General features: G+C 73.6%; 3 protein-coding genes across 5 annotated transcripts; 2 read left to right on the top strand and 1 right to left on the bottom strand.

Moving 5' to 3' along the window:
• Positions 1–234: 234 nt before the first annotated feature.
• On the bottom strand, positions 235–9,935 carry CNTNAP1 (contactin associated protein 1). The gene is made up of 24 exons (XM_075443367.1): positions 9,849–9,935; positions 8,061–8,162; positions 7,628–7,821; positions 7,387–7,534; positions 6,931–7,134; positions 6,674–6,858; positions 6,447–6,590; positions 5,844–6,105; positions 5,616–5,765; positions 5,376–5,547; positions 5,182–5,288; positions 4,965–5,084; positions 4,614–4,817; positions 3,820–3,976; positions 3,581–3,708; positions 3,316–3,483; positions 3,022–3,240; positions 2,706–2,945; positions 2,392–2,628; positions 2,090–2,217; positions 1,897–1,990; positions 1,532–1,765; positions 1,373–1,420; positions 235–1,285 (listed from the first exon to the last, which is right to left on the bottom strand). The coding sequence occupies exons 1-24, from the start codon at positions 9,913–9,915 to the stop codon at positions 1,095–1,097; spliced, it is 3,903 nt and encodes a 1,300-aa protein (XP_075299482.1). The 5' UTR covers positions 9,916–9,935; the 3' UTR covers positions 235–1,094.
• A 2,479-nt stretch (positions 9,936–12,414) lies between these two features.
• Positions 12,415–14,801, top strand: CCR10 (C-C motif chemokine receptor 10). Its single transcript, XM_075443650.1, has 2 exons — positions 12,415–12,777; positions 13,689–14,801. Exons 1-2 carry the CDS (start codon positions 12,766–12,768, stop codon positions 14,757–14,759), a joined length of 1,083 nt encoding a protein of 360 aa, XP_075299765.1. The 5' UTR covers positions 12,415–12,765; the 3' UTR covers positions 14,760–14,801.
• A 1,664-nt stretch (positions 14,802–16,465) lies between these two features.
• Positions 16,466–24,591, top strand: PLEKHH3 (pleckstrin homology, MyTH4 and FERM domain containing H3). 3 transcript variants are annotated; one of them, XM_075443723.1, is made up of 13 exons: positions 16,466–16,717; positions 18,638–18,693; positions 19,370–19,458; positions 19,678–19,872; positions 20,032–20,189; positions 20,312–20,435; positions 20,625–20,922; positions 21,659–21,866; positions 22,037–22,164; positions 22,291–22,411; positions 23,138–23,584; positions 23,654–23,845; positions 23,936–24,591. In XM_075443723.1, exons 1-13 carry the CDS (start codon positions 16,553–16,555, stop codon positions 24,098–24,100), a joined length of 2,346 nt encoding a protein of 781 aa, XP_075299838.1. In that variant the 5' UTR covers positions 16,466–16,552; the 3' UTR covers positions 24,101–24,591. The 3 variants fall into 3 exon arrangements, with proteins under 3 accessions (XP_075299838.1, XP_075299837.1, XP_075299836.1); XM_075443722.1 differs by having other exon boundaries at positions 22,037–22,173; XM_075443721.1 differs by having other exon boundaries at positions 22,037–22,173; positions 23,138–23,845.
• Positions 24,592–25,089: the final 498 nt, after the last annotated feature.

The raw sequence follows: 25,089 nt of genomic DNA, 5'->3' as shown, positions 1-25,089 counted from the left end.
CAGAGCTGCACGGCGGGGAGAGCAGGACGTGCTCTGTGGTGCGGGCGTAGCCGTGGGCTGAGCTGCGTCCAGCCCCAGCTCTCTGCATCGCGCGTCCCGCACCGGGAGTGGGAATCGCCGTCGTCCGTGCCCGTCCCCCCCCCAGGCACGGGCTGAGCCGTGGCGGGGGCAGAGGAGCCGCGGCCCCTGCACACCCGGGCTGCCGGAGCGAAGGCTGGGGAGCGTCAAACGCCATCATTCTGCCTTTATTTGAGTATCTTCACACCTCATTCAGCAAAACGTTTTTTTAAAAATAAGGTGCCCAGTGGAGCCAGGCCTTTGGGTAGGTAAATGCATTTCTGTGACGTTGTCTTACCACAATACAGCGAGTGAACAGGAGCCTTCCCTGGGCTGGAGGTAATCGGCAGGACCGGCACTTCGTACAGAGAAGTAGCAAACTACAGACCACGCACCACGACACGCGGAACAGAACACCCGACAGGAGCTTCCGTTTGGTTTTTTATACAAACCGATAGAATAAAAAAACCAGAGTGTAGTAGAATATCCAGCAACAAAAATGGTAGAAAGGATCCGTACCTGATCGTATGAAAGCAGCGTCTCGGCAAAGCGCGGCGGCGTCATGCGTGGCAGCGCGGCCGTCGCCCGCGTGGGCAGGGTATTGCTCGGCGCGCCCCGGGCTCTGCTCCGGGGCCGGCTGTTGCGTGGCTTCCTTCGTGGCTCTGGCGAAGCGAGCGAAGCAGCGGGGCGATCTACGGGCGGGCGGCGTTGGCGGGGGGGGACGGCGGTGGTGGGCTCCCCGCCGCGGGCAGGGCAGGGTGGGCAGCTGGCGGGAGGCAGCACCCTGCCTCCGGCTGCCTCCGGCGCGGGCGCTGCCGGCGTGGGTGCCGGGGCGAGCGGGGCTGCGGCTCGGCGGGTTGTGGCCGCGCTCCGGGGCTGCGGCGGCTGCGGGGAGAGGCTGGCAGTCGGCGCGGTCCGCCGGCGGCGTTGGCAGTTCAGGTGTGCTCGCCCTTTGGTCCCGCGACGCTCGCTCGGCCCCGGGCAGCTCCCGGGGCTGTGGGGGCTGCGAGCCCGTCCCACCCCCCCCCCCGGCCCCGCTAGTCTCCTTTTGCCTCCTCCAGGATCTGGGGCAGGTTCTGGTCCTTGCGTGCCGACAGCGGTTTGGTGGCACTGCCGTAATCCTGGACGGCCTTGGGCTCGTTGGTGTGGTAGGAGCCCTTGTAGCGGTGGTAGTAGAAGTAGAGCAGCACCAGCAGCGCCCCGAGCAGCAGGAGCAGGAAGGTGACGACTGCGGGGGGGGGAGAGCCGGCGGTGAGCGGCTGCGGAGGGGCCTGGGGGGCTGAGGGAGGGGACAGCAGCCGGGCGCTTCACTTACACCCGATGACGACCCCGATCCAGCCGTCGTCGTGCACGTGGGGGAACTCTGCGGACAGACAGCAGGCGGCTGAGACCGGGCTCGTGCTGGAGCGTCCCCTCCGCAGCTGACGCTTGCCGGGGGGCTCCCTCCCCGCTGGGGTCCCACCAGAGCCCCTACCTGTGCCCATGTACCAGGGGTCCATCTCGGGGGGGATGAGGACGGTGGTGAGGGGGAGCATGGAGGCACAGCTCGACTCCACCAGCTCCCCGCGGATGCTGTAGGGCCGCACGACGCTGGTGGGGCGGAAGATGGCTTTGAGGGGAACCAGGCTGTTGAACTTCACACCCGAGAGGCAGCCCGAGAAGCCGGGCGTGTTGTAGCGCTGGATCTCGGGGTCGATCACGCCGGTCTCTGCGGGAGCACAGAGGAGCAGGCTCATCCCCCGCGGAGGGCAAGGACCGTGCCGGGCAGAGGGGACGCCGGTGCCCGCAGGGATCCCGGCACGGGGTGGGGGTGGCAGCCAAGAGCAGGACCCAGCTCACCCATCACGCGCCCCAGGTACAGGTTTTTGGGCGAGTCCAGCTTGCTGTCCACAAACAGGGAGAACTGCTGCTCCATGACGGGGAGGTAATCCACCTGGGGGGCAGGCGCAGGGTGTCAGCGCCCGCTGAGCCTCCTCCTCCTCCTCCTGCCCTCTGCCCATGCCCCCTCGCAGCCCGGCCCCCAGCCCCACACCTGGGTGTAGAGCGTGCGGTGCAGGCGGGTGATGTTGACGCGGTGGGGCCTCCCGTCCGTCACCGGCTTGGTGGTGAGGGAGAAGACGTAGGGGCTGGTGCCCAGCTGGTAGCGGAGCTGCAGGCTCCCTGCGGGCAGAGCGGGGCCGTCGGCGGGGCCGGGGCTCCGGGCGGGTGATTCCAGCCCCTCCGCAGGGCTGGTGCCGGCGGCGGGGTGGAGGAGGGTCCCGTGCGGCCCCATGCTCGGGGAGGTCCCCACCGGCTCCGGGTGAGCCCCAGGGCGCGGCGGGGGGCTGCCCTCACCATCATCCTTGATGAGCACCGCCATGTAGTCCTTGACGAAGGAGCTGACGTAGAGCAGGACGGCGGGCGCCGAGGTGGTGCTGAAGCTGAAGCTGACCTCCTCGCTGGTGAGGTTGTAGCCGGGCAGGGGCTGCCAGGGGCTGCTGACGATGCTGGCGAACTCGCGGGCGGCGTACAGCGAGACGGGCAGGATGTTGTACCGCACCCAGGTGCCCTCCTCGAAGTACCCGCCGATGTCTGCCGGGGAGCCGCGGCATGACGGGAGCAGGGGGCTGCTGCCCCCCACCCCGGCACACACGGGCGCGGGCGCTCACCGTGGTTGCAGAAGGGCCCGTCGAAGGCGGAGACGCTGCAGTTGCAGCTGTAGTGGCTGTAGCGCTCGACGCAGAGCCCGCTGTTCTGGCAGGGCACCGGCGGGTCCTGGCAGTGCCCGGTGCAGTTGACCCGCACGCCCTCCGTCTCGTTGGCCTTGCCCTCCAGGTTGAGCGTCGCCCCGTTCATCCGCAGCGCCCGCAGGCACCCCAGGAACGGGCGCATCTTGTGCTCCGCCGCGCCTGCAGCGGGGCCGGGACTCAGCACCCCGCGGCAGGCGGGGGCCGGGGGCGCGGGGACGCAGCCGGGGGGTCTCACCGACGTAGAGGGGTCTGTCGAAGCCCAGGCGGACGAAGCTCTGCGGGGGGGCCGGCCGCACCACCCAGGGCAGCTTGTCCACCCGCAGCCGCGCCAGCTTGACGTTCAGCTCCGCCTTCACCTGGTGCCACTCGTCGTCGTTCCAGGGCACCACCGACCGCACCGTCAGGTTCTCGTCCCCGTTCCCGATGTCGTAGGCGAACACCACGTCCCTGGTGGCTGCAGGGACAGGGACAGGGTGTGGGGAGGAGCCCCCAGCCCCCCCGTGCCCCCACACCCCCAGCCCGCCCGTACTGTTGAGCTCGATGCGGACGTAGTTTCGGGAGCCGGGGTTCTCCAGGAAGACGCCAGACGAGGCGGTGGTCTTGAAGTAGAAGGAGATGTCCAGGCTGTGGTTGGCCTGGAAGGTGGGGAAGAGCAGGGCTGTGCCCTTGTTGAAGGAGACGGTGTTCCAGGTGTTGCCTGTGGGGAGCAGGAGGGTGGTGAGGGAGGGGCACGGGACCCCCACGGGCACGGGCCCTCCGCGGGCAGGGGACCCTCCACGGGTCCGGTCACTCACGGTCTCCGTAGCACCGGAGGGGCCCCAGCAGGAACTGGGCTTCGGAGCCGGAGCGGTTGGTGTCTCCAACCACAACCTGGGTGACGGGCAGGTGGTCCACGAAGGTCAGCAGACCCTTGTCCGTCCTCCTGCAGATGGCACGTGTGTCGGAGGGGCCGTGAGGGGCTTCTGCCCCTCCACCAGCTGCGGAACCCCTGTCTGAGCCCCCCCGAGCCTGCGCCCCGCACCCCCCGGCTCACCACAGCGCGTGGTCGGCGTCGCAGTTGCAGAAGTACTTGGGGTCTGCGCAGTTCTTGTCCAGCCCGCAGGCGCAGCGCTGGATGCCCGGCCGTGAGCCCCCCCAGTAGTAGTGCCGCTCGTCGTGCCGGCCCATCCAGAAGCTGAAGGGCAGCCCGGCTGCGGGCACAGGGGAGGGTGAGGGCACGGCCCCACGGCACGGCACCATGGCTCAGCCCCACGGCACAGCCCCATGGCACAGCCCCACAGCTCAGCCCCACGGCACAGCCTCACGGCTCAGCCCCATGGCACGGCCCCATGGCACAGCCCCACGGCTCAGCCCCACGGCTCAGCCCCATGGCACAGCCCCACAGCATGGCCCCATGGCACAGCCCCACAGCTCAGCCCCACAGCTCAGCCCCACGGCTCAGCCCCATGGCACAGCCCCATGGCACAGCCCCACAGCATGGCCCCATGGCACAGCCCCACAGCTCAGCCCCACGGCTCAGCCCCACGGCTCAGCCCCATGGCACAGCCCCACAGCGCGGCCCAAGGGCTCAGCCCCACAGCTCAGCCCCACGGCTCAGCCCCATGGCACAGCCCCACAGCTCAGCACCACGGCTCAGCCCCATGGCACAGCCCCGTGGCACGGCCCCATGGCACAGCCCCACGGCACAGCCTCACGGCTCAGCCCCATGGCACGGCCCCATGGCACAGCCCCACGGCTCAGCCCCATGGCACAGCCCCACAGCATGGCCCCACGGCTCAGCCCCACGGTGCAGCCCCCCGGCACGGCACCGCTCCTCCCGGCGCTCACAGGGGGTGTTGAGCAGGCGGGAGCTGTAGCAGTGGAGCTCGATGCGCTGCTCGCAGTACTTGGAGGCGTTTGCCAGCGCCGAGACCTCGGCCCAGGAGGCGTTCCAGTACTCCACGGCCCCCAGGTAGGGCTGGTCCACGCTGGAGCCCGTCACCCGCGTGGCGTAGTGCCGGTTGTGCCGGATGATGGTCCACGCCCGGTCCTCTGCAGAGGCAGGGGGGCCGTTAGGACCAGACACCCGGGGTGCTCCCGCTGCCTCCATCCCGGTCCGGCCCCGATGCACAGGCTGCCATGCGGGGGTCTGCGGGGGCACCGGGCAGAGGGACCCCCACGCCCTCCCGCTGCCCCCACCTCGGATGTCGCAGTACACCGTGAAGGGCTTGAGCGGCCCGCTGCCATCCGGGTCGATGGTGTAGTTCCCGGAGGTTTTCCCGCTGACCCGGTACGCGTCACACGACTCCTTGTAAAGGGCTGGAAGGGGGAAACGGGGCTGGGGTCAGCGCGAGGGGGCACCGGGAGGAGCCGCAGGTGCCCGTCCTGCCCCCAGCCCGCGCGGCCCCGGGCTCACATTTGTGGCAGGTCTCCCCCTTGTACCCCGTCAGGTCGCAGACGCAGGTGAAGTCGTCCCAGGACTGGACGCAGCGGCTGTCGTGCTCGCAGAGGTTGGGGGTGCACCTGAGGGCACAGAGGGCTCCTGTCCTGGCACCGGCACAGCCCCGGGCCCCCGCCCGCTCCGGCTGCTGCCCCTGTCCCGACCGATACCTGTCCGTGATGCCGCAGACGTTGAAGAGCACGTTGAAGTACTGCCCCAGCCGGTGCTGCACCAGCAGCTCCACGTCCAGGGGCTGCATGTCCACGCTCAGCATCTGCAGGCAGCCGTGGAAGGACGTCTGGTTCGACCAGCACCCGGTGACCGTGGCCGGCTTTGGGCAGCCTGCAAGGCACAGCGGGGTGAGCGGCCCCCGGGCGCCCACCGGCCCCGGCCCCCGCCCCGCCGCCCACCTCCGAAGAAGTACTGGCTGCCAGTGCGGAGCTGGAAGGGGTGCGCAACCCGGAACTCGGCACCGTCGTCATCGTCGATGGTCACCACGGCCGAGCCGTCCCGTGCCACCAGCTGCACCGAGTGCCAGAAGCCATCGTTCAGGCGATGCCCTGCGGAGGGGGAGGAGGGCGTGAGGGGGGCACCGCTGCCAGACCGGCCCCCCGCCCCACGCTGGCTCCCCAGCCCACCCGCGGCGAACTCCAGCTTCTTCTTGCCGGGCTGGGCGATGGAGACGTTGATCTGCCCCTCGCTCAGCATCACCTCGAGGGAGCCAAGGCGGTCAGCGAAGCCGGTGTAGAGCAGGAGGCCGGCGGTGTCCCAGGAGCGGAAGCGGAAGCTGACGGCCAGGCGGTTCCTCCGCGGGATCCCCGGCACCCGCACGTAGTTGTCGATGCCGGCGAAGGTGATGGGGGTGTTCAGCTGGTCCTGGCAGTAGTGGCCCACGCTGCCCTGGGGACGACCGCAGGAGGTGGTGAGGAACGGGGGGGCTCCCGCGGTGGGCAGACCCCCCCGTCCCCACAGCCCTGGCCCCCGTCGCCCCGCTCAGTCCCGCTGTCTGGCAGGGCTGAGCGGGCGCCCCGGGCCAGGGACGACCTTGCTCGGTCGATGCGGCACCGACAGCCGAGCACGGCCGCTGCCCGGCCTCGCGTCACCCCACAGCGGCAGGGAACCTGGCCCCGGGGCAGGGGTCACCCCACAGCGGGGCTGAGGACCTGGCCCTCCTCCAGGAAAGGGGACCCCTATGGCGGGGACGGGACGCCCAGGGAAGGGGCCACCCCCCCGGGCTGGACCTCGAAACGGATGTTGGGTCTCCGGTGCCGGGCCAGGTCGGCGATGTTGACCCCGTTGAAGATGATGTTCTCCACGCAGCCCCGGAAGTTTTGCCGGTAGGTGAGGTGCTGCTTGTCCTGGTCGATCACCCCCCCAAAGAAGAGCTGGGGGGCAGAGGGAGAGGGTCAGCCCCCGACCGGGGGACCGCGGGTCAGCATCCTGGCAGCCCCCCGCCCGCCGCACCCACCTCGGTTTCGAGGTCGAGTTGGTCGAAGGTGCCGTGGCAGCGGAAGCGGTTGACCTCCCCGTCCAGCGTCAGGTTGACGTGGCGGCCGTAGCGCTCGATGCGCAGCGAGTGCCAGTGCTGGTCGTCCAGGAGGCTGCCCACCGCCGCCGTCGTGCGGCCCTCGCGGCCGTGCACCGGGCTGCTGCCTGCGGACGGGCAGCCTCAGCCGCCGGCTCCCCGCGGCCCCCCGCACCCCCCGACCCCCAGACCCAGCTCACCTAGGCTGATGTGCAGGAGGAGCTGGGCCTGCTTGAGCTCCACGGTGATGAAGTCGCCCTGCGAGCCCTCGCCGTGCATCAGCACCCCATCCTGCTCCAGGGTCTTGAAGTTGAAGGAGATGTCATCCTCCAGGGTGCTGATCCTCTTGGCCCGGAAGCGGTAGGAGATGGCGTCATCCCCGTCGAAGTAGAGCACGTGGGACCCTGGGGAGAGCGGGGCGGCCCCCGCCACGTCGGTGCCCGCAGCAGCAGGCGCCCTGCCACGGGGGAACGCTCCTTTCTGCTCCGGTCTGTGCCGGCGCTAACGGCTGCAGAGCACTTGGACACAACCCCCTCTGGGAAAGGGTTTTCCAGCCATGGTGGAGCCAGGGGCTGGCCCCCTGCCACACGGGTGGCCGGGCCACGGTCCCACCCGGCGTGGGGGCTGCCGCCGGAGCCCCCCAGCCGGGCACTTACGGTAGGGGCAGCCATAGAGGCCCAGGCGCAGCCCAATCTTCCCGCGCGGGTTCCAGGCCACCGGGATGATGCGGACGTAGCGCGCGAGGATGGGGTAGTGCAGGTCGTGCCGCACCACCCCGCTCTCGTTCACGTTCCCGAAGAACGTCTGGGGACGAAGGGCCGCCGTCAGCGTCTCGCTCCGGGCCAGGGGTCCCTGCTCCCACCCGCAGGGGCCCCCGGGAGCCCCGGCAGCGCCTACCCAGTTGCTGCCCTGCTGGAAGAAGGGTTTCCAGCTGGTGGGGTGGTCTCCGTAGAGCACGATGTAGCGCGTCAGCCAGTCGTAGGTGTTGAAGGTCCCCTGCGTGGCCACCGCGTGGATCCGGTGCTTTTGCATCAGGTCGATCTGGAGCCAGGGCTGCTTATCGCGGGGGTCGGGGGACCAGCCGCTGGTGCCTGCGGGGGGAGCGGCTCAGCGGCCCCGCGGCCCCGCACCCAGCGGCTCCCGCCTGAGCGGGGGCTGCTTCGGCCCCCACCGCAGCGCCTGGCTGGGCTGTGGGGCTCTCCCCACGCCCGGGGGATGCTGAGGGCTCTGCCGCGGGCACCCGAGGGTCCCCCCCAGCCCCACCCGAGGCAAGAGCTGGCTGGGGACACCGCCCGCCCCCGGCGCCCACCCCGGTCCCGGGGGCACTCACTGTGCAGCCGGGCAAAGCTGGCCGAGTAGAAGATGTTGTACCGGGAGGAGGCCCCGATGGAGGAGGAGTAGAGGGGGGCGACGAGCTCATCGTAGCAGGGTCCTGCGGGGACAGCGGGGCTGGGGCCGGCGCGGGGCGCTGAACCGGGCGGTGTCCCCGCGGCGGCACCCCCGGCCCGGCCCCGCCGACCCCGCGGGCTCGGGGGCTCTGCGGGGGCTCTGCGGGGGCTCTGCGGGCCCGGCCCCCGCTCTCCCCTCCCACTGCAGCGGAGCTGACACACCTCTGCGGGCCCCCCGCCCCGTCCCGTCCCGCCCCGCCCCGCCCCGCCCCGCCTGGGGCAGCCGCCGGGCTCGGTCCCTCGTGGGAGGCCGGGGGGGCTCCGTGCAAACCCTCGCGGCATCCGCAGGGCCCGAGCCCCCCGCAGGAACCCCCCGCAGAGCCCCCCCGACGGGTCGGACGGAGCCCGGGGAGCCCCAGGAGTGTTTGCTGCACCCCCAGCCCTCACTGCAGGGCCAAGGGGAGCCGCGCTGCGCCCCCCTGCCCGCATCCCCCCCGCCCGCATCCCCCCGCCCGCATCCCCCCGCCCGCACCGCCCCTCGACTGCATAGCCCCTGCCCGGACCTCTCCTGCCCGCATCACCCCTGCCTGCATCGCCTCCTGCCTGCATCGCCCCTGCCCGTATCCCCCCTGCCCGCATCCCCCCCACCCACATAGCCCCCCGCCTGCATAGCCCCTGCCCCCATCGCCCCTGCCCGCATCTCTCCTGCCCGCATCGCCCCTGCCTGCATCGCCTCCTGCCTGCATCGCCCCTGCCCGTATCCCCCCTGCCCGCATCCCCTCCGCCCGCATAGCTGCTGCCCGCATCTCTCCTGCCCGCATCCCCCCTGCCCACATAGCCCCCTGCCCACATCGCCCGCCGCCTGCATCCCTCCTGCCCGCATCGTCCCTGCCCGCATCGCCCGCCGCCTGCATCCCTCCTGCCCGCATCGCCTCCGGCCCGCATCGCCTTCGGCCCGCGTCATCCCTGCCCGCATCACCCTCTGCCCACATCGCCTCCCGTCCGCATCCCCCCTGCCGCATCGCCCCCCGCACCCACCCCGCAGCCCGCGCGTCCCCGGGCCACCCCGGCCCTGGGGGCAGGGCTCGGGCCCCGGCTCGGAGGGGCCGCAGCGAGCAGCCCGGGGAGGCCCGGGCCCCCAGCCCCCCGCCCCGGCAGCGGGGCCGGCCCGGCGGCGCTGGCTGCGGTGCTGGCGGAGCCCGCCGAGCTGCCCGCACACGGGGCCGGGCCAGGCCGGCGGTGCCGGGGCCCGAGCCCCCTCCCCGCTACCGGCGCGGGGATGCGGCGCAGCGGGGCGGGTGCCTGGGGCACCCCGGGTTCCCCGGCGGCTGCGGGCGGGTGCGGTGCCGCCGGCGGGGGGGCTGCGGCGGGGCGGGGGGGGGCGCGCGGACTCCCGCGTCCTGCGGTGACCTTGGGGAGGGCGCGGAGCGGGGCGCGGCGGGTGCCGGGGGGAGAAGGGGGGGGCCGGGAGAACGGGGGATGCCCGGGAGGACGGCGGGAGGCAGGAGAACGGGGGATGCCCGGGAGGACGGGGGTGTGCGTGAGACCGGGGGATGCCCGGGGGTGCGGGGGATGCCCGGGGGGACGGGGGGTGCCCGGCGGGACGGAGGGGCCGGGAAACCGGGGGATGCGCGGGGGTGCGGGGGATGCCCGGGGGTGCGGGGGGTGCCGGGGTGCGGGGGGTGCGGGGGTGCGGGGGCCGGGCCGGCTCGGGCTGCGGCCCCACTTACGTGCGCGGCCGCCGAGGAGCCCGGTGCAGGCGGCGAGCAGCAGCGCGAGGAGGCGGCGCGGGCCCATGGCGGAGCGCCCCGCGCGCGCCCGGCGCCGCCGCTCCCGGTGCTGCAGGCGCGCGGCGGAGCGGGACCGGCGGCTCCGCCCACGGGGCGGGGGGCGGCCCGGGGAGGGGGCGCGGGGGCCGAGCCGGGCGCAGCGCGGAGCCCCCCCCCCCCCCCGCCCCGCTGCCGCGCCGCGGGGATGCTCCCGCCGGATCCCCGGTTCCCCCGGGCCCCCCGCTCCTCCTCGGCGCCGGGACCGGTGCGCGGTCAGAGCTGCGGGGGGGCTCGGGGTGGGGGTGCGCGGGCAGAGCGGGGCGCGGGGCCGCGCAGGGAGCTCCCCGGCACCACCGGTTCCTGAGCAGCCCCCGGCCCCTGCCCTGCCCCAAGCCCCCCCGGCTGGGTGGCGTGACCCCCCCCGGCGCGGACCCCCGAAGTGACCCCCGCAGACGTGTCGCGGTGCCCGCCAGCCCCCGCAGCAGATGTGCGGCAGCGGATTGAGGCCCGCGGGCTCCGGGGTCGCCGCTCCCCCGCGGTGCCGCAGCCAGGACCGAGCCAGCGTCTGCCCCCGACACCCCCGGACCCCCCCGCAGGGGAGCGGGGTGCTGGCAGCTGCGGGGCCTGCAGACGCTGCCCACCCCGCAGACCTCGCAGTGCCCTCTGCTCCCCGGCTCTGCAGGGGACCCCCCTCCCAGGAGCCCCGCGCAGCCCCCCAAGCCCAGCCCCGAGGGACGGGGATGCACCGGGGGCCGCTGGGGCCAAGCAGGGTCCCGGTGCTGGGCAGGACCCCGGCCCAGCTGTGCCACGAGGGCAGCTCCATGCCGTGGGCACACGGCGACGCCGAGCCAGCCCGGCTGTGCCACGAGGGCAGCTCCACGCCGTGGGCACACGGCGACGCCGAGCCAGCCTGGCTGTGCCACGAGGGCAGCTCCACGCTGTGGGCACGAGGTGATGCCGAGCCAGCCCGGCTGTGCCACGAGGGCAGCTCCACGCCGTGGGCACGAGGTGACGCCGAGCCAGCCCGGCTGTGCCACGAGGGCAGGTCCACGCCGTGGGCACGAGGTGACGCCGAGCCGGCCTGGCAGCACCGTGCCGGGCACCTGTCTGCGCCGCGCAGGGCAGCGTGGCTGTCACCTGCGGGCAGCGGGCGCCGGGGCTGCTTCCTGCGCAGGCAGAGCCGAGGCCGGTGCCGGTGGGCGAAAGAGGGAACAGAAAGCCCCAGGTGCAGCGGGGCCGGGGGCAGCCGGCAGCGCACCGGGGCTTCTGCTACCGGGAGCTGGAGCCGTGGCCACGGATGAGGCCACCAGCCCTCCTGTCGCCCCAGGAGTGGCACAGCCGCCGCCGGGCCCACCCGGACACCCCGGGGGTGCCGCCTGCTCCAGCCACGCCACACGTCCCTGTGCCAGGTTGGTGACGGCCCCGGCGGGGCCACGCAGGGTCCCCGCTCTGCCCCCACAGCTGGCTGCGGGGCCAGCACTGGCCCCGGGACCCTCCCACCTCCCCCTCCTCCAGGCTGAGGGTGCAGGGTGCACCCCAGAGCCGGCACAGAGCGGGGGTCTGCGGCCGCTGTCCTGAGCAGGGGACGGGGGGGACCCCGCAGCAGAGAGCCCTGGGGCCACGCCAGGGCTCCCTCTGCCCAGCCGCCATCCAGCTCCGCAGCCCCGCTGCTCTGCGGGCGCCGGCAGCGAGCCCCCGGGACCGGCAGAGACCCTGCCCGCTCCCCAGGCCCGGCTGAAGGCAGCGGGAGGGCTGAGGGCAGGGCTGGGATAAGCCACGGCAGAGACGTCTGCAGAAAGGGGGATTGAGGGATTACCGCAGCGGCGGCCGAAAGCCCTCTAAATCCGGGGATCAATTTGCTTCCCTCCCTGGGGAGAGGAAAGTGGGGGCTCTTCCCTGAGGGTCTAATCCGCCCCGTAATGAGGGGCTGGGAGTTTTGTTGTCAACAACCAGCAACGCGCCTGCCCAGCGCCGCAGGGGGTGGAGGGGAGGGGGTGCAGGGCTGGCTGAGACCCCCGGGCGAGGGGGATGCCCCTCACCAGCAGCCGCCCTGTTTCCTGGAACCGCCACGTTTCCCATCGGGACGAGCCCTTCCCGGACCGGGGGCGGCTGTGCTGGTGCCGTCGGACGGCTCCACGCCAGCCACAGCGGCCATCGCTCCGCTCCTGGGCCCCGTCCCGCCAGCCTCCCCCCGGCCCCGCAGCGCCAGCGCCGCAGACAGCCCCGGGGTGGGCTGGGGTCTCCCGCACGCGCTGGGGTCCCTTGACCAGACCTGCGAGGGGACCTTATAAATGCCTACAAATATCTGAAGGGTGGGGGTCAGGAGGATGGGGCCAAGCTCTTTTCAGTGGTGCCCAGTGACAGGACAAGGGGCAATGGGCACAAACTGAGGCACAGGAAGTTCCGTCTGAACATGAGGAAGAACTTCTTCCCTCTGAGGGTGACGGAGCCCTGGCCCAGGCTGCCCAGGGAGGCTGTGGAGTCTCCTTCTCTGGAGATATTCAAGACCCACCTGGACAAGATCCTGTGCAGCCTGCTCTGGGTGACCCTGCTTCGGCAGGGGGGTTGGACTGGGTGACCCACAGAGGTCCCTTCCAACCCCTACTATTCTGTGATTCTGTGATTCTGTGACCCCGCTGCCCCTGGCCAGGCTTGATGATCCCCAGCCCTGCGTGGCAGGGGCTGAGCGGAGCTGCTATTTCTGTACCTGGCGCCCAAAATAGAAGGTGCAGGATGGGCTCCGGAGCGGGGTCGCATCTGCCTCCTCGCCGTCCTCCCCCGGGGCTGGGCTCGCGTCCTGCACCGCTCTCGGTATCGGCACGTGGTCAAACCACAGGCTGCAGCGCAGCGAGGCGACAGCTCCAGACCTGCCGGCGCGATGCAGGAGCAGGTGAGGGGCCGTGGAGCCGGGGGTTTGCTGGGGGCGGGCGGGGGCCCCCCGTGCTGGCGCTTCTTGTGGGTCTGGGCTGGAAGGCAAAGCCCCAGCGAACGCAGGGCAGCGCCCGGTCCTCCAGGTCCCCGGGCCCGGCGCAGGGAGGGGCTGGGAGAGCTGCTGGGGCGTCAGCCTCCCCGGCACTGGGTCCAGATCCCACCTGAGCAGGGGACGTCAGGTCCGGCTGCCTGAGCTCGCTGACAGGAGCCGGAGAGAAACTGCTCCGAGGCAGAGCCGTGCCGGATCCCGACCTCCGCGGCAGCGGGGTCCCGGCCGTCCAGTGCCCGTTGCAGCACTGTCCCTCGCCCCAGAGCAGGGCTGGGAGGCCGGGAGCTGGGAGCAGCCTGCACGAGGCAGTGGGATGCCCCAGGACCTCCCTGACTGGGAGCAGGGCCAGGCAGCGGGGGGCTGTGCCAGCTCTGGGATCCCCGGACCACTCACCTGGGGATGCCGACACGGGGCTCCGAGGCCCAGCCGCACGGGGTGACCGGGGCCATGGTCTGGGTGCTGAGCCCCCGGGGACGCCAGGAGCAGCTCCCCCGTGGCAGGCGCACGGTTACTTCGTGGGACGCGGGGCTGTGCCAGCGACGCCGCGGCCGGGGTCACGTCTCAACCCCAGCTCTGCGCCGCGGGCGGCTGCTCAGCAAGCGTGCGGTTGCTCTCGCAATGACTGAGCGTGGTGAACCTCCCGCTGCCTCGGGCTGGGTGTGAGATGGAAACCACCCCGAGCGTGGGGCCGGGGGGCTGCGGCATGCCCGGGCTCCCTGCGGCGGGGCTGGGCGGGGGAGGGCGGCCCTGGGTGCGGCGCGCTGCGCTGCGGCTGGGCCGCCACCTCCACGCGTCCCCCCGCTCAGCCTCCCTCCGCACAGGCGACCCCCGGCCCCACCGCCACGGAGCCGACTGCCACCACCGACTTCTACCCCTTGGAGGACGGGTACGGCGCGCTGCCCGAGCTCTGCGAGAAGCAGGCGGTGCAGGGCTTCGCCCGCGCCTACCAGCCGGCCGCCTATGTGCTGCTCTCGCTGCTGGGCGCAGCGGGCAACGGGCTGGTGCTGCTCACGCACACCCGCTACCGCCGGGCACGCAGCGTCACCGACGTCTGCCTGCTGCACCTCGCGCTGTCCGACCTCCTGCTGCTCCTGACGCTGCCCTTCGCCATCACCGACGCGCTGCAGGGCTGGACCCCGGGCACGGCCGCCTGCAAGGCGCTGCAGGGCCTCTACGCCCTCAACTTCTACAGCGGGTTCCTCTTCCTCACCTGCATCAGCGTGGACCGCTACGTGGCCATCGTGCGGGTGCCGGCCGCCTGCCGCCTGCGCCCGCGGGCCCGCCGCCACGGCTGGCTGACGGCGGGGCTGGTCTGGCTGCTGGGCGCGCTGCTGGCGCTGCCCCAGTTCGTCTACAGCCAAGTGGAGCAGCACCAGGACCTCCAGCTCTGCCGCGTGGTCTTCCCTCGGGCGGTCTCGCGGGGGGCCCGGGGGGCCACCAACCTGGTGCAGGTCGTGCTGGGCTTCGTGGTGCCCTTCCTGGTGATGACGAGCTGCTACGCAGCCGTGGCGCGGACGCTGCTGGCGGCGCGAGGGGCCCAGCCGCACCGGGCGCTGCGGGTGCTGCTGGCCCTCGTGCTGGTGTTCGTGGCCCTGCAGCTGCCCCACAGCCTGATGGTGCTGCTGGACACGGCCGAGCTGCTGGCCGCCCGCGAGCTGAGCTGCGCCCAGAGCCGCCGCCGGGACCTGGCGCTGCTGGTGACGGGCGGGCTGGCGTACCTGCGCTGCTGCCTCAACCCGCTGCTCTACGCCTTCCTGGGCCAGCGCTTCCGCCGCGAGCTCTGCCTGCTGGCCAGCGATGCCGGCTGCGTCGGGCCCCTCGACCCGCGCTGCCCCGGCTGCCCCAGTCCCCGCCGGCGGGCATCGCTCTCCACCTGCCAGGACGAGCTGTAGGGACGCAGCGTGGCACGGGCCGGGGGCTCGGACCCTCCGCCGCTGCGTGCGGGGGCCTGCCTGGGGGGGGGCAGGGCCGGGCATCCCGCACACGCGTGGGCAGAGGGACGAGCCGCCCCGCAGCACCCACGCATCCTGCCAGGCGGGGGGTCCTGCAGCGTCACGTGTGCTCTGGGGGGACCCTGCAGCGTCACGCGTGCTCTGGGGGGACCCTACAATGTCACGCGTGCTCTGGGGGGACCCTACAATGTCACGCGTGCCGCGGGGTGCCGGTGAGCTGGGGGCTCGGTGGCCGCACACAGCAGACCCCAGACCCGCACCCGGCGCGCGCGCTCCCAATAAAGCCCGTTCGAGCCCCGCTGCGCGAGCGCCGTGTCCGTAGGGGGCGGGGGCTGCCCGGGGGGGTTTCCTGCCGGGGAGTGGGGGGCGGCCCCGCGCGTGCCCACCGGCGCTACCGGGAGTGCCTGCGGGCGGCGGCGGAACCTCGTGCGTGCTGCCCGTCCCCCCCTCCGGTCCCCCCTGTCCCCCCCCCGGGCACGCAGCGGGCGGGGACAGGCTGCGGACGGAGGGACCGGGCCGGGGAGCGGGGGCCCGGCGGGGACGTGCGGAGGGCGACGTCCCAGGGACCGGCACCGGCTCCGGGGCGGAGTGGGGGCACGTCCGGGCCCGGCCCCCCCAACCCCGCAGTGCCCCCAGCCCGGCCCGGGCGGTCGGAGGGGGCGGCGGGGGGCTGGGGCCGCAGCGGGGGTCACCCCCCAGCCCCGGTCCCGGCAGGGAGGGCGCGGAGGGGCCGGGAGTCCCCGGGCTGGCGGCGGCTTCCCCCGAAACCCCCGCCCTGGGTCCGGCTGGAAACCCCCGCCCGGGCGGGGGGCAGCGGGACTTTCCTCCTTCTCCTCCTCCTCCTCCTCCTCCTGCCTTCCCCCCCCGCACGGCCCCGCGCAGCGGCTCCCACCGGGCCGGGGGGCTGGGCTGGGGGTCCCGGGCGGCCCCGGCCCCTCGGGGCAGCCCCGCTCGCTGGGCCCGGCCCGGCTCTGGCGCGGACGCTCCCGGGGCCCCTCAGCGCGGCCGGGGTGCGGGGAAGCAGCGCCCGGTCCCGCCGCGGCCGGAAGCTCCGGTAGCGCTGAGTCAGCAGCGGCGGTGCCGGGCCGGGGGGCCCCCAGCCCCCCGCCGGGGCTGGCCCCGAGCGGGCCCCAGCCGTGCCACCGGGCCCCGCATCACCCGTCCCGCACCACGGCCGACGGGGCTCGGCCTGGTGCCCGGTGCCGGTCCCAGGCGGGGCTCGGCCCGGTACCGGCTGCGCGGGGGCAGAGCTGGCGGTCGCGCTCCCGCAGACGGCGTTAGCCCCGCAGCTGCGGCGGAGCCGGAGCCGTGGCCGACGGGATTCACCCCGGGGCTGCCGGAACCGGCGCGCTCGGCCCTGCCCGGCGCGGGGCCCGTTCCCGGTGCCGGTGCCCACGCCTGGCGGGGGCCGTGCCCGGTTGCACCGTGCCGGCGGGGACCCCGGGAGCTCCGGCCCCGCCGCAGCCCACCCGTGCGGTGCCCCGGCAGCTCCCCCGGCCCGGCGCGCGCCCCCGCCCGCCCGGTGACGCAAGCGGCGGCCCCGCCCCCCCGGGCGCGCAGGCTCCGCCCCGGGCCGCGCGCGGCGATTGGCGGGGGCCGGTGACGCGCCCGGCCCGGCCCGCCCGGGGCGGCGGCGGCGGCGGCGGGGCCGGTCCCGGTGGGGCGGGCGGTGCGCGGCGCGGGCGGCCGGTGCCTTCCGGTGCCTTCCGGTGCCGTCCGGTGCCGTCCCGGCGATGCCGTTCCCGGGCGGGCTGTGGTGGCTGCTGTGCTGCCGGCAGGGCTTCACGCTGCTGCGGCGGGACTACGGCGAGGCGGACCGGGAGGCGGACGGCGAGGCCGAGGAGGAGGAGGAGGAGGAGGAGGCGTCGTCCTTCGAGCTCCGCGCCCAGGGAGACCAGGTGGGGCCCGCACCGGGCTGCGGGGCCGGGCACGGTACGGCGGGACTGGCGGTGCGCGGCTCTCCCCGGCTCCGTCCGGCCCGGCCCGGTCCCCGCCGCCCCGGCGAGCGCGGCCGCCGCTTGCCCGGGCACGTCCCCGCCGCTCCCCCCACCCGGGCTGCCCGTGGCGCGTCCCCGCCGCCGGCCGGGGGGTCCCTGCGGGGCGCGGGGGGGTGCGGGGTACCGGCTGCCCCGGGACGTGCGCTGGGGGTGCGGGGTCCCCGGTGCGGGTGCCGGGGTGCGGCGAAGCCGGGGCGCTGCCAGGCCGGGCGGGCGGCGGGGCCGCATGCCGCACCGGGCCCGCACCTGCCCGGGGCTGCTGCCGGGGCGGGGTTGGCCGGGGCGCGGAGGGTCCCCTCGGGCCTGGCCGCGGCCCCGCACGGACGGCCCGGAGCGGGCCGGGCCTGTTCCTGGCTCCCGGTGCCCCGGGAGCACGTGCCGGGTGCGGGGCAGGCCTGGCGCTCCCCGCTCCCGCCGCTTCCTCTGCTTGGGGAAGCGAAGCGGCGGAACCCGGCGCTTCCTCCGGCCGGGCTGCGGGGGGTTCCCCGGCCCCGGAGCTGCTCCTGCCCGGGGCGGGCACGGGGGTTGGCGACGGCCCGGTCCCGCGTGCTGCAGCCGCTCTCCCGCAGCCCAATGCGGGGTCTGCAGCACGGCCCCGACCCCCCCGCCGACCCCTGGCAGCAGGACCCTTCCCCAGGGTGCCAGCCCCGGGACGGTGGGCAGCGGGGACAGCGGCAGGGCTGGAGGCACCGGTGGCAATGCCAAGGGCACGGCAGCGGCAGGAGCCGTCACCGGGCGTCCCGCGGGCCGCGATGGCTCCGGAGCTCCGGGCTGGCGTGGGCGGCCGTGACGCCGGCTCCCTGGGGAGCCCTGCGCCGTGGCCGGGAAGTCCTCGGGAACCCGCAGCGCCGGCCGCCCCTTCCCGGGAGCGTGGGAGCCGCGGCTCTGCTCCCGGTTATTTATATCCCTGGGAAGGAGCTGGCCGCCGTTGCCACCTCCTCGTCCCGCGGGCTGCAGGCAGGGAGCTGGGCACCGTGCGGGACCACGCGGGGCCCTCCCCGACCTCGGCAGCGGGACGCTGGAGGAGCTGCCCCGTGCGCGGGTGCCAGCGCTGCGTGACAGCTGCCCTTAATGCCACGGGTCAGCGGTGCCGGGCCCGGCCCGCGGCGCAGCCGTACCTGCAGCAGCTCCCCCCTCGCCGCCCCACCCCCCTGCCGCTATTTTTAGAAGCCCGTCTCTTTTTCTTGGCGACTCGTGGCGCGCTCTGGCCTGCCGTGCCTCCGGCCGCCCCGTTGGGCCGCAGCTGGCCGCGGCACCCGCGCGTCTCCCGGGACGGCATCGCCGACGCGGACGCGTCCCCGCACCCCGCTCCGCCGGGGCACCCCGCCTGACCCGGTGCCTGCCCGTGCCGGGGCCCTGCCTCGTGCCGCAGCACGTGTGCCGGGGCCGTCACGTGCGCGGTGCCGTCCACGTCAGGCCGTGCTGCGCGAGGAGGAACCGTCCCGCTGCGGGGCTTGGGACTTCCCTGCGCTGCGTCCCGCCGCCGCGGGCGGGAAGTCAGCGGCCCCATTACAATGGGACTTTGTGCCGTGAGCGTATTACTCAGCACTGACCTTGTGCAATTCTGCACGGTGTTCAGCCTGCCGGGTCAGGCGAGGACAGGCGGCCCGCGTGCCCGGCGGCTGCCCCCGCACCCCGGGGTGCCCTGGCTCTGCGGCGGCCGTGGGGCACTGGCGTCCCCGCCCCATGGCAGCAGGACGCGAGCCTGTCCCTCTGAGCCTGGAGCTGGGCTGGCGAGGAGGCGAGCAGTCGTCGGTGGGGGACGGTCATCGGGGGTGCCCGGAGGTGGCCGTGGGGCTGAGACGTTTCCCTCCTCCCCAGGGGTCCCTGGAGGTGAGCCTGAGCCAGCCCGCCCGCAGCAGCAGCGGCTCGGAGCGGTGAGTGACCCCCTGCCTCCGGCCCGCCGGGCATCCCGTCGCGTCCCTCGCGCGGTGCTGCGGGCGCTGGGGCCTGGCACGCCGTGGGAGGATGCCGTGGTGCCGGTGTGTGCCGTACCACCGTGCCCACAGGGCCGGCAACCACGCTGTGCCGGTCTGCTGGCTGGAGCAGAGGCTGGCAGAGCGGGGGCTGCCGTGCTCCATCCCCATCCCTGGAGCACACCCGGGCACGTCTCCATCCCTCTGCCGTGCCGCACGGATCGGCTGCCGCGGGCTTGGCGACGGGGGCCGTGCGTGGCTCCTGCTGTGCCAGGAGGCTCCGCCGGGCCGTGTCCATCAGCAGAGGCCATGCCCGGGGGTGGTCTGTGCCCGGGGAGATGGGGTGCTGGGGCGCAGGGGCCTGCTTGCTCCCCGTCCTCCCAGTGCCGACGCTGCTGCCAACATTCCTTCCTGGTTGTTCATTTTCCGAATTCCTTGGCAGGGCCGCGACTGCAAACAGCTTATTTTTAGCCAGGGTCATCTGCACCCGATGGCTCTGCCGCGTTCCCACCGCGGGGTTGTGGGGTGCCCGGAGCCCCTCAGGACCCGGCTCACCCCAGCCCCGGGGCCAGCTCCCCGCTCAGGGGCTGTGGGAGGCTCCCGCGGGCACCCGGGCTCAGCCCTGTGTCATCCCCAGGTCCCTGCTCGTCGCGGAGGAGATGCGCAGCCTCATCGTGGAGAAGGGCCCGGGGCCGGTGGAGGATGACCCCGACGCTCTGGTGAAAGGTGGGCACGGCCAGGCTGGGGCACGGGGGCCTCTGCCTCCGGAGCAGCCGGGGTGCAGCCGGGGCTGGCGGCATCGTGCCCCGACGGTGGCTGGGTCCCGTCCCAGAGGGGCAGGGGGTCCTGGCTGGGCTGGCAGGGAGCGGGCAGACCCTGCCCCGCACCAGAGAGCCGGCGGGGCTGATGGTGCCGGCGGCGGGGGCTGAGGATTGCCCTTCCCAGGCTGGCTGCAGCGGGAGGTGCGGGGCGGCGTGAAGACCCCCTGGATCCGGCCTCGGAAGTACTGGTTCGTGCTGACGCCCGACTCCCTGGACTACTACAGCAGCAGCGAGAAGGGGGCCCGGCGGCTGGGCTCCCTCGTGCTCACCAGCCTCTGCTCCGTGCTCTGGCCGGACAGGCAGACCTACAAGGAGACGGGTAGGGTGCCCGCGCCCCTCGCCGGGCTGCGCCTTCGCATCCCCCTCCCAGCCCCAGCAAGCCTCCGTCGCCCGGAGAGGGGCTGCGCTGAGCCCCGGGGCGGGGGTCCGTGGGGCGCGGGCGGTGGTGGGCGGCGGGTGAGCTGTCTGTCCCTCGCAGGCTACTGGAGCGTGACGGTGTTTGGCAGGAAGCATTGCTACCGCCTCTACACGCAGCGCCTGCGCGAGGCCGTGCGCTGGGTGTGCGCCGTGCAGAAGGTCATCGACAGCAAAGCGCCCGTCCAGACGCCCACCCAGCTGCTCATGCGCGACGTCGAGGTGAGCCCGCGGCTCGGGGCCGCCTGCGCCCGCAGCCGTCGGCGGGGCCGGGGTGGGTGCCCGTGCCAGGCCCTCGGCCGGGCGGCCCCTCCGCAGCGGCTGCCACCGCTTCGCCCTCGCAGGAGCACGGCGGCAGCCCTGAGGTGCTGGAGCAGATCTACCGCTGCAACCCCATCCTGCGCTACACCAGCAGCCCCCTCTACGCTCCCCTGCTGCCCTTCCCCTACGGCAGCCCGGACCAAAGCGGTGAGGGGCGGGTGGGGGGCACGGAGCCTGGTCCCGCACCCGGCTGGCCGGCGCGATGGCCGGGCTGCGCAGGGCGGGCGGGCGCGGGGCTGGGCTCTGTCCGGCCCCGGGTGCGGGCACAGCGCCTGGCTGCTGGCAGGGGGGCCTGGGGAAGCCCAGGGGGCTGTTAACCCCCGTCCCATCCCGCAGCCCCCGGCCCCCGCCGCTACACCACGCTGCGCGACGAGGCCGTGAAGCTCTTCAACTCGCTGCAGCAGCTGGAGTCGGAGCGGGACCCGGTGCCGCTGATGCAGGGCGTCCTGCAGACCTGCCTGGACCTGCCGGCGCTGGTGGATGAGATCTACTGCCAGCTGGTGAAGCAGACCACGGAGCCGCCGGCGCCGGGCGGGCAGGGCGACCTGCACTACTGGCAGCTGCTCACCTGCATGAGCTGCACCTTCCTGCCCTCCCCACCCGTCCTGCGCTTCCTGCGCTTCCACCTGGACAGGCGAGTGTCAGCGCGGGCGCCGGGCACCGGCTGCGGGCGGGGGGCTCGCGGGGGGCCAGCAGCGTGCCCTGGCTGCCAAGAAAGCCAATGGGATCCTGGGGTGCATCAAGAAGAGTGTGGCCAGCAGGACGAGGGAGGTTCTCCTTCCCCTCTACACTGCCCTGGTGAGGCCTCATCTGGAGTCCTGTGTCCAGTTCTGGGCTCCCCAGTTCAAGAAAGTTGAGGAGCTACTGGAGAGAGTCCAGCGGAGGGCTACGAGGATGATGAGGGGACTGGAGCATCTCCCCTACGAGGAGAGGTTGAGGGAACTGGGCTTGTTCAGCCTGAAGAAGAGAAGGCTGCGAGGGGACCTTATAAATGCCTACAAATATCTGCAGGGTGGGTGTCAGGAGGATGGGGCCAAGCTCTTTTCAGTGGTGCCCAGTGACAGGACAAGGGGCAACGGGCACAAACTTGAGGCACAGGAAGTTCCGTCTGAACATGAGGAAGAACTTCTTCCCTCTGAGGGTGACGGAGCCCTGGCCCAGGCTGCCCAGGGAGGCTGTGGAGTCTCCTTCTCTGGAGATATTCAAGACCTGCCTGGACAAGGTCCTGTGCAGCCTGCTGTGGGTGACCCTGCTTCGGCAGGGGGGTTGGACTAGATGACCCACAGAGGTCCCTTCCAACCCCTACTATTCTGTGATATTCTGTCCCATCAGGTCCGTGCCGCCGTGACCCTCCTTGGCGTCTCTTGCAGGACGGAGAGCCGGTTCCCCTCCTCGGAGATGGCCGAGTACGCCTGCTTCATCCGAGAGGCGCTGGGGAAGACGAAGGGCCGGGAGTGCGTGCCCTCGCTGGAGGAGATCCTGGTGCTGATGCGGCGGCAGGAGATGGTCTGCACCGTGCACTGCCCCGGCGCGCCCGCCTGCCGCGTGGCCATCAGCTCCCACACCACGGCCGAGGAGGTGAGGGGCCGGGGCTCGCGGCATTGCGGCGCGTGGGGCCGGGGGTGGTGGGGGGCTCCTGCGGGTCTCCACCCGCCTTTGCCCACCGTGCCCTGTCTGTGTCCCTTTGCAGCCCTGAGCGCCGCGGCCAGGGACGCGCAGTCACCGTCGTTGCCTTTGTCTCGCCCCAGGTGGCCCGGGAGCTGGTGTCGCGCCTGGGGCTGTCGCAGAGCCCCAACCTCTTCGCGCTCTACGAGCAGTCCCGGCGGCGGGAGCAGCCCGTGGGCAGCACCACGCTCCTGGCCGACGTCCTCACCAGGTTTGAAAAGTAAATGTCCCACTCTGCTGCCTACGGGGGAGAGGGGCCGGGGGTGGGAGGGGCTGGGGCAGGGGCATCTCCCCCTGCCTGCCCCCGCGCCGACATGGCCGGTCCCTTCTGCCGCAGCCTGGCTGGGGAGGAGCGGGAGCAGGACGCGCCGTGCCGGCTCTGCTTCAAACACTACGGCTTCCTGGACACGGACAACGTCCCGCGCGACAGCCTCGAGTTCGCCCTCCTCTTTGAGCAGGTAAGAGCCGTGCCGTGGTGGCCGTGCCGTGGTGGCCATGCCGTGGTGGCCACGCCATGGTGGCCACGCCATGGTGGCCACGCCGTGGTGGCCGTGCCGTGGTGGCCGTGCCGTGGTGGCCATGCCGTGCCTGGGTGGCCGTGCCGTGGTGGCTGTGCCGTGGTGGCCACGCCATGGTGGCCATGCTGCGGTGGCCGTGCCATGGTGGCCATGCCATGGTGGCCATGCTGTGCCTGGGTGGCCACGCCATGGTGGCCATGCCGTGGTGGCTGTGCCGTGGTGGCCATGCCATGGTGGCCGTGCTGTGCCTGGGTGGCCGTGCTGTGGTGGCCATGCCATGGTGGCCATGCCGTGCTGTGGTGGCCATGCCATGGTGGCCATGCCGTGCCTGGGTGGCCATGCCATGGTGGCCATACCGTGCCTGGGTGGCCATGCCGTGGTGGCCATACCATGCCTGGGTGGCTGTGCCGTGGTGGCCATGCCGTGCCGTGGTGGCCATGCCGTGGTGGCCATGCCATGGTGGCCGTGCCGTGCCTGGGTGGCCGTGCTGTGGTGGCCATGCCATGGTGGCCATGCCGTGCTGTGGTGGCCATGCCGTGGTGGCCATGCCGTGCCTGGGTGGCCGTGCTGTGGTGGCCATGCCATGGTGGCCATGCCGTGCCTGGGTGGCCGTGCCGTGGTGGCCATGCCGTGGTGGCCATGCCGGCTCACGCCCCGTTCCCGCAGGCGCACGAGATGGTGCTGCGGGGCTACGTGCCCACGTCGGAGGAGACGCTGCAGACGCTGGCCGCGCTGCGCCTGCAGAGCCTCAACAGCGACTTCTCCACCCACGCGCCCTTCCCGCGCCTGGAGGAGCTCTTCCCGCCCCGCGCGCTGCGCGCCCGCCTGCCCGGCCCCCGCCGCCGCCCCGCCAAGGGCCGGGGGTCGCGGCTGTGCGCGGGGCTGCTGGCCGGCGGGCTCTGGGGACAGGCGCTGGCCAAGCAGCGGGCGGAGCGGGACCAGCGCCTGCGGGGCCGCCTGCGCGAGGAGGGGGCCAGCACCATGGCCGCCATCGTGGAGAAGTGGAAGCTGCTGCAGGGCATGGGCCGGCCCGAGGCCATGGCCGCCTACGTGGCGCTGGTGCGGGAGTGGCCCGGCTTCGGCTCCACGCTCTTCGACGTCGACCTGCGCGTGGTGAGGCGCTGGCGGGGCTGGGGTGCGGGCACCCGGGCGGGGGCAGCCCTGACGCCCCTGTCCCCGCAGAGCCCCGTGGGGGCCGGGCCCCAGCGCCTGTGGCTGGGCATCGGGGCCAAGGCCGTCTCGCTCTACAAGCCGGGGGAGCCCGAGCCCTTGGACAGCTTCTGCTACGGCCGCATCTCCTCCTTCGGCGCCTCCGACAGCAGCACCTTCCGCCTCTCCGTGGAGGACCGGGACCTGCTCTTCGAGACCTCCCAGGTACGGGGCAGCTGTCCCTCCTTCCCCCCATCCCTCCTTCCCCCCCGGGGCTGCCCCGGGCTGACCCGGCGTCTCGGCTCTGCGCCGCAGGTGGACGAGATCGCCCAGCTCCTCACCACGTACCTCGCCTCCGCGGGCGCCCGGGCCCCGGAGCCAGCCCCCAGCCCCCCAGCCCCTGCCGTGCCACCCCCGGGGCTCTGCCCCACGCCAGGGCCCTGGCAGCACCGGCCGCCCGCGGGCTCCTGCGGCAGCTAGCATGGCGGCCACGCAGCGAGCTCCCGATGGACGGCGCGGGGAGGGCGGCCGCAGGGCTGCGCGGGTGCCCCCCGCTCCCCGGAGCCGGGGGACAGGGGCTGGTGCTCCCCGCACCGCCGTTGCCTTTCTGGTTATTTCCTTAATTTATTTCGAGACGCCCATGCCCCCCACGTCTCCCAGCACTTTCCCTGGAGGGCAGCGGGGCGGCCGTGCTGCGGTTGCCTGCGCTGTCCCCAGGCCTGTCCCCATCCCCTGCGCCGCGGTGCCTTCGCCTCCAGCACGGGTGCTGCCTGGCAGCGCTGCCCGTGCCCCCCGGGTGCTGGGCAGCGGTGCTGTGCCACCGTCTGTCCGTCCGTCCGTCCGCTGACCTCCCCCAGGAAAGCTGCGGGCGGCTTCTGGCCGCGCCGCGGTGGGGACCAGCGGGCAGGGGGCTGCTGCGGGGGCTCGGCCCTCGGTGGGGCCGCTGTAAATTTTGTCGGTTCTGTCTTGGGGAGGGGGGGGTTGTTTGTTTGTTTGTTTTTCTAAATAAATGCACAAAGGAAGGGCCGGGGCTCCTGTGGCGGGGCTGGGGGCAGCGGCGGTCAGACCCCTCCGGGGGTGCAGCGAGGTCGGCACCGGCGGGGGGATGGGGGGGACGGGGGGGACACGGCCCAGCAGATCCCGGTGGCAGGGACGGTGGCACCAAGCTGCTCGCTGCGCCTGCTGGCAGCTCACCAATGGTGCCGGCCATGCTTCGGCCCGGCTCCCGGTGCCCCGGTACTGCCGGCCCCGGCGGGGGGCTGCGGGGGCTGCCGGTGCTGCGGGGACTGCCCGGTGTTCCTGGCTGGGACCACCGGTGTTTGGTGTCACCGCGCTGCTCTGAGCTGGAGGGACAGGCTCAGCCCCACCCTGGGCTGCTCCCCGGCCCCTTGGGGCCCCCCTCCCGCGGGGGTCTTGCCCCGCAGCCCGTGGGCACGGGCACCCCTCGCCACCCCTCTGGCCCCGCAGCG

Source organism: Opisthocomus hoazin, chromosome 26, assembly GCF_030867145.1.
Source record: "Opisthocomus hoazin isolate bOpiHoa1 chromosome 26, bOpiHoa1.hap1, whole genome shotgun sequence".
NCBI lineage: Eukaryota > Metazoa > Chordata > Aves > Opisthocomiformes > Opisthocomidae > Opisthocomus > Opisthocomus hoazin.
Note: the sequence above shows the minus strand (reverse complement) of the source record. Positions and strands in the feature narration are given on the sequence as shown.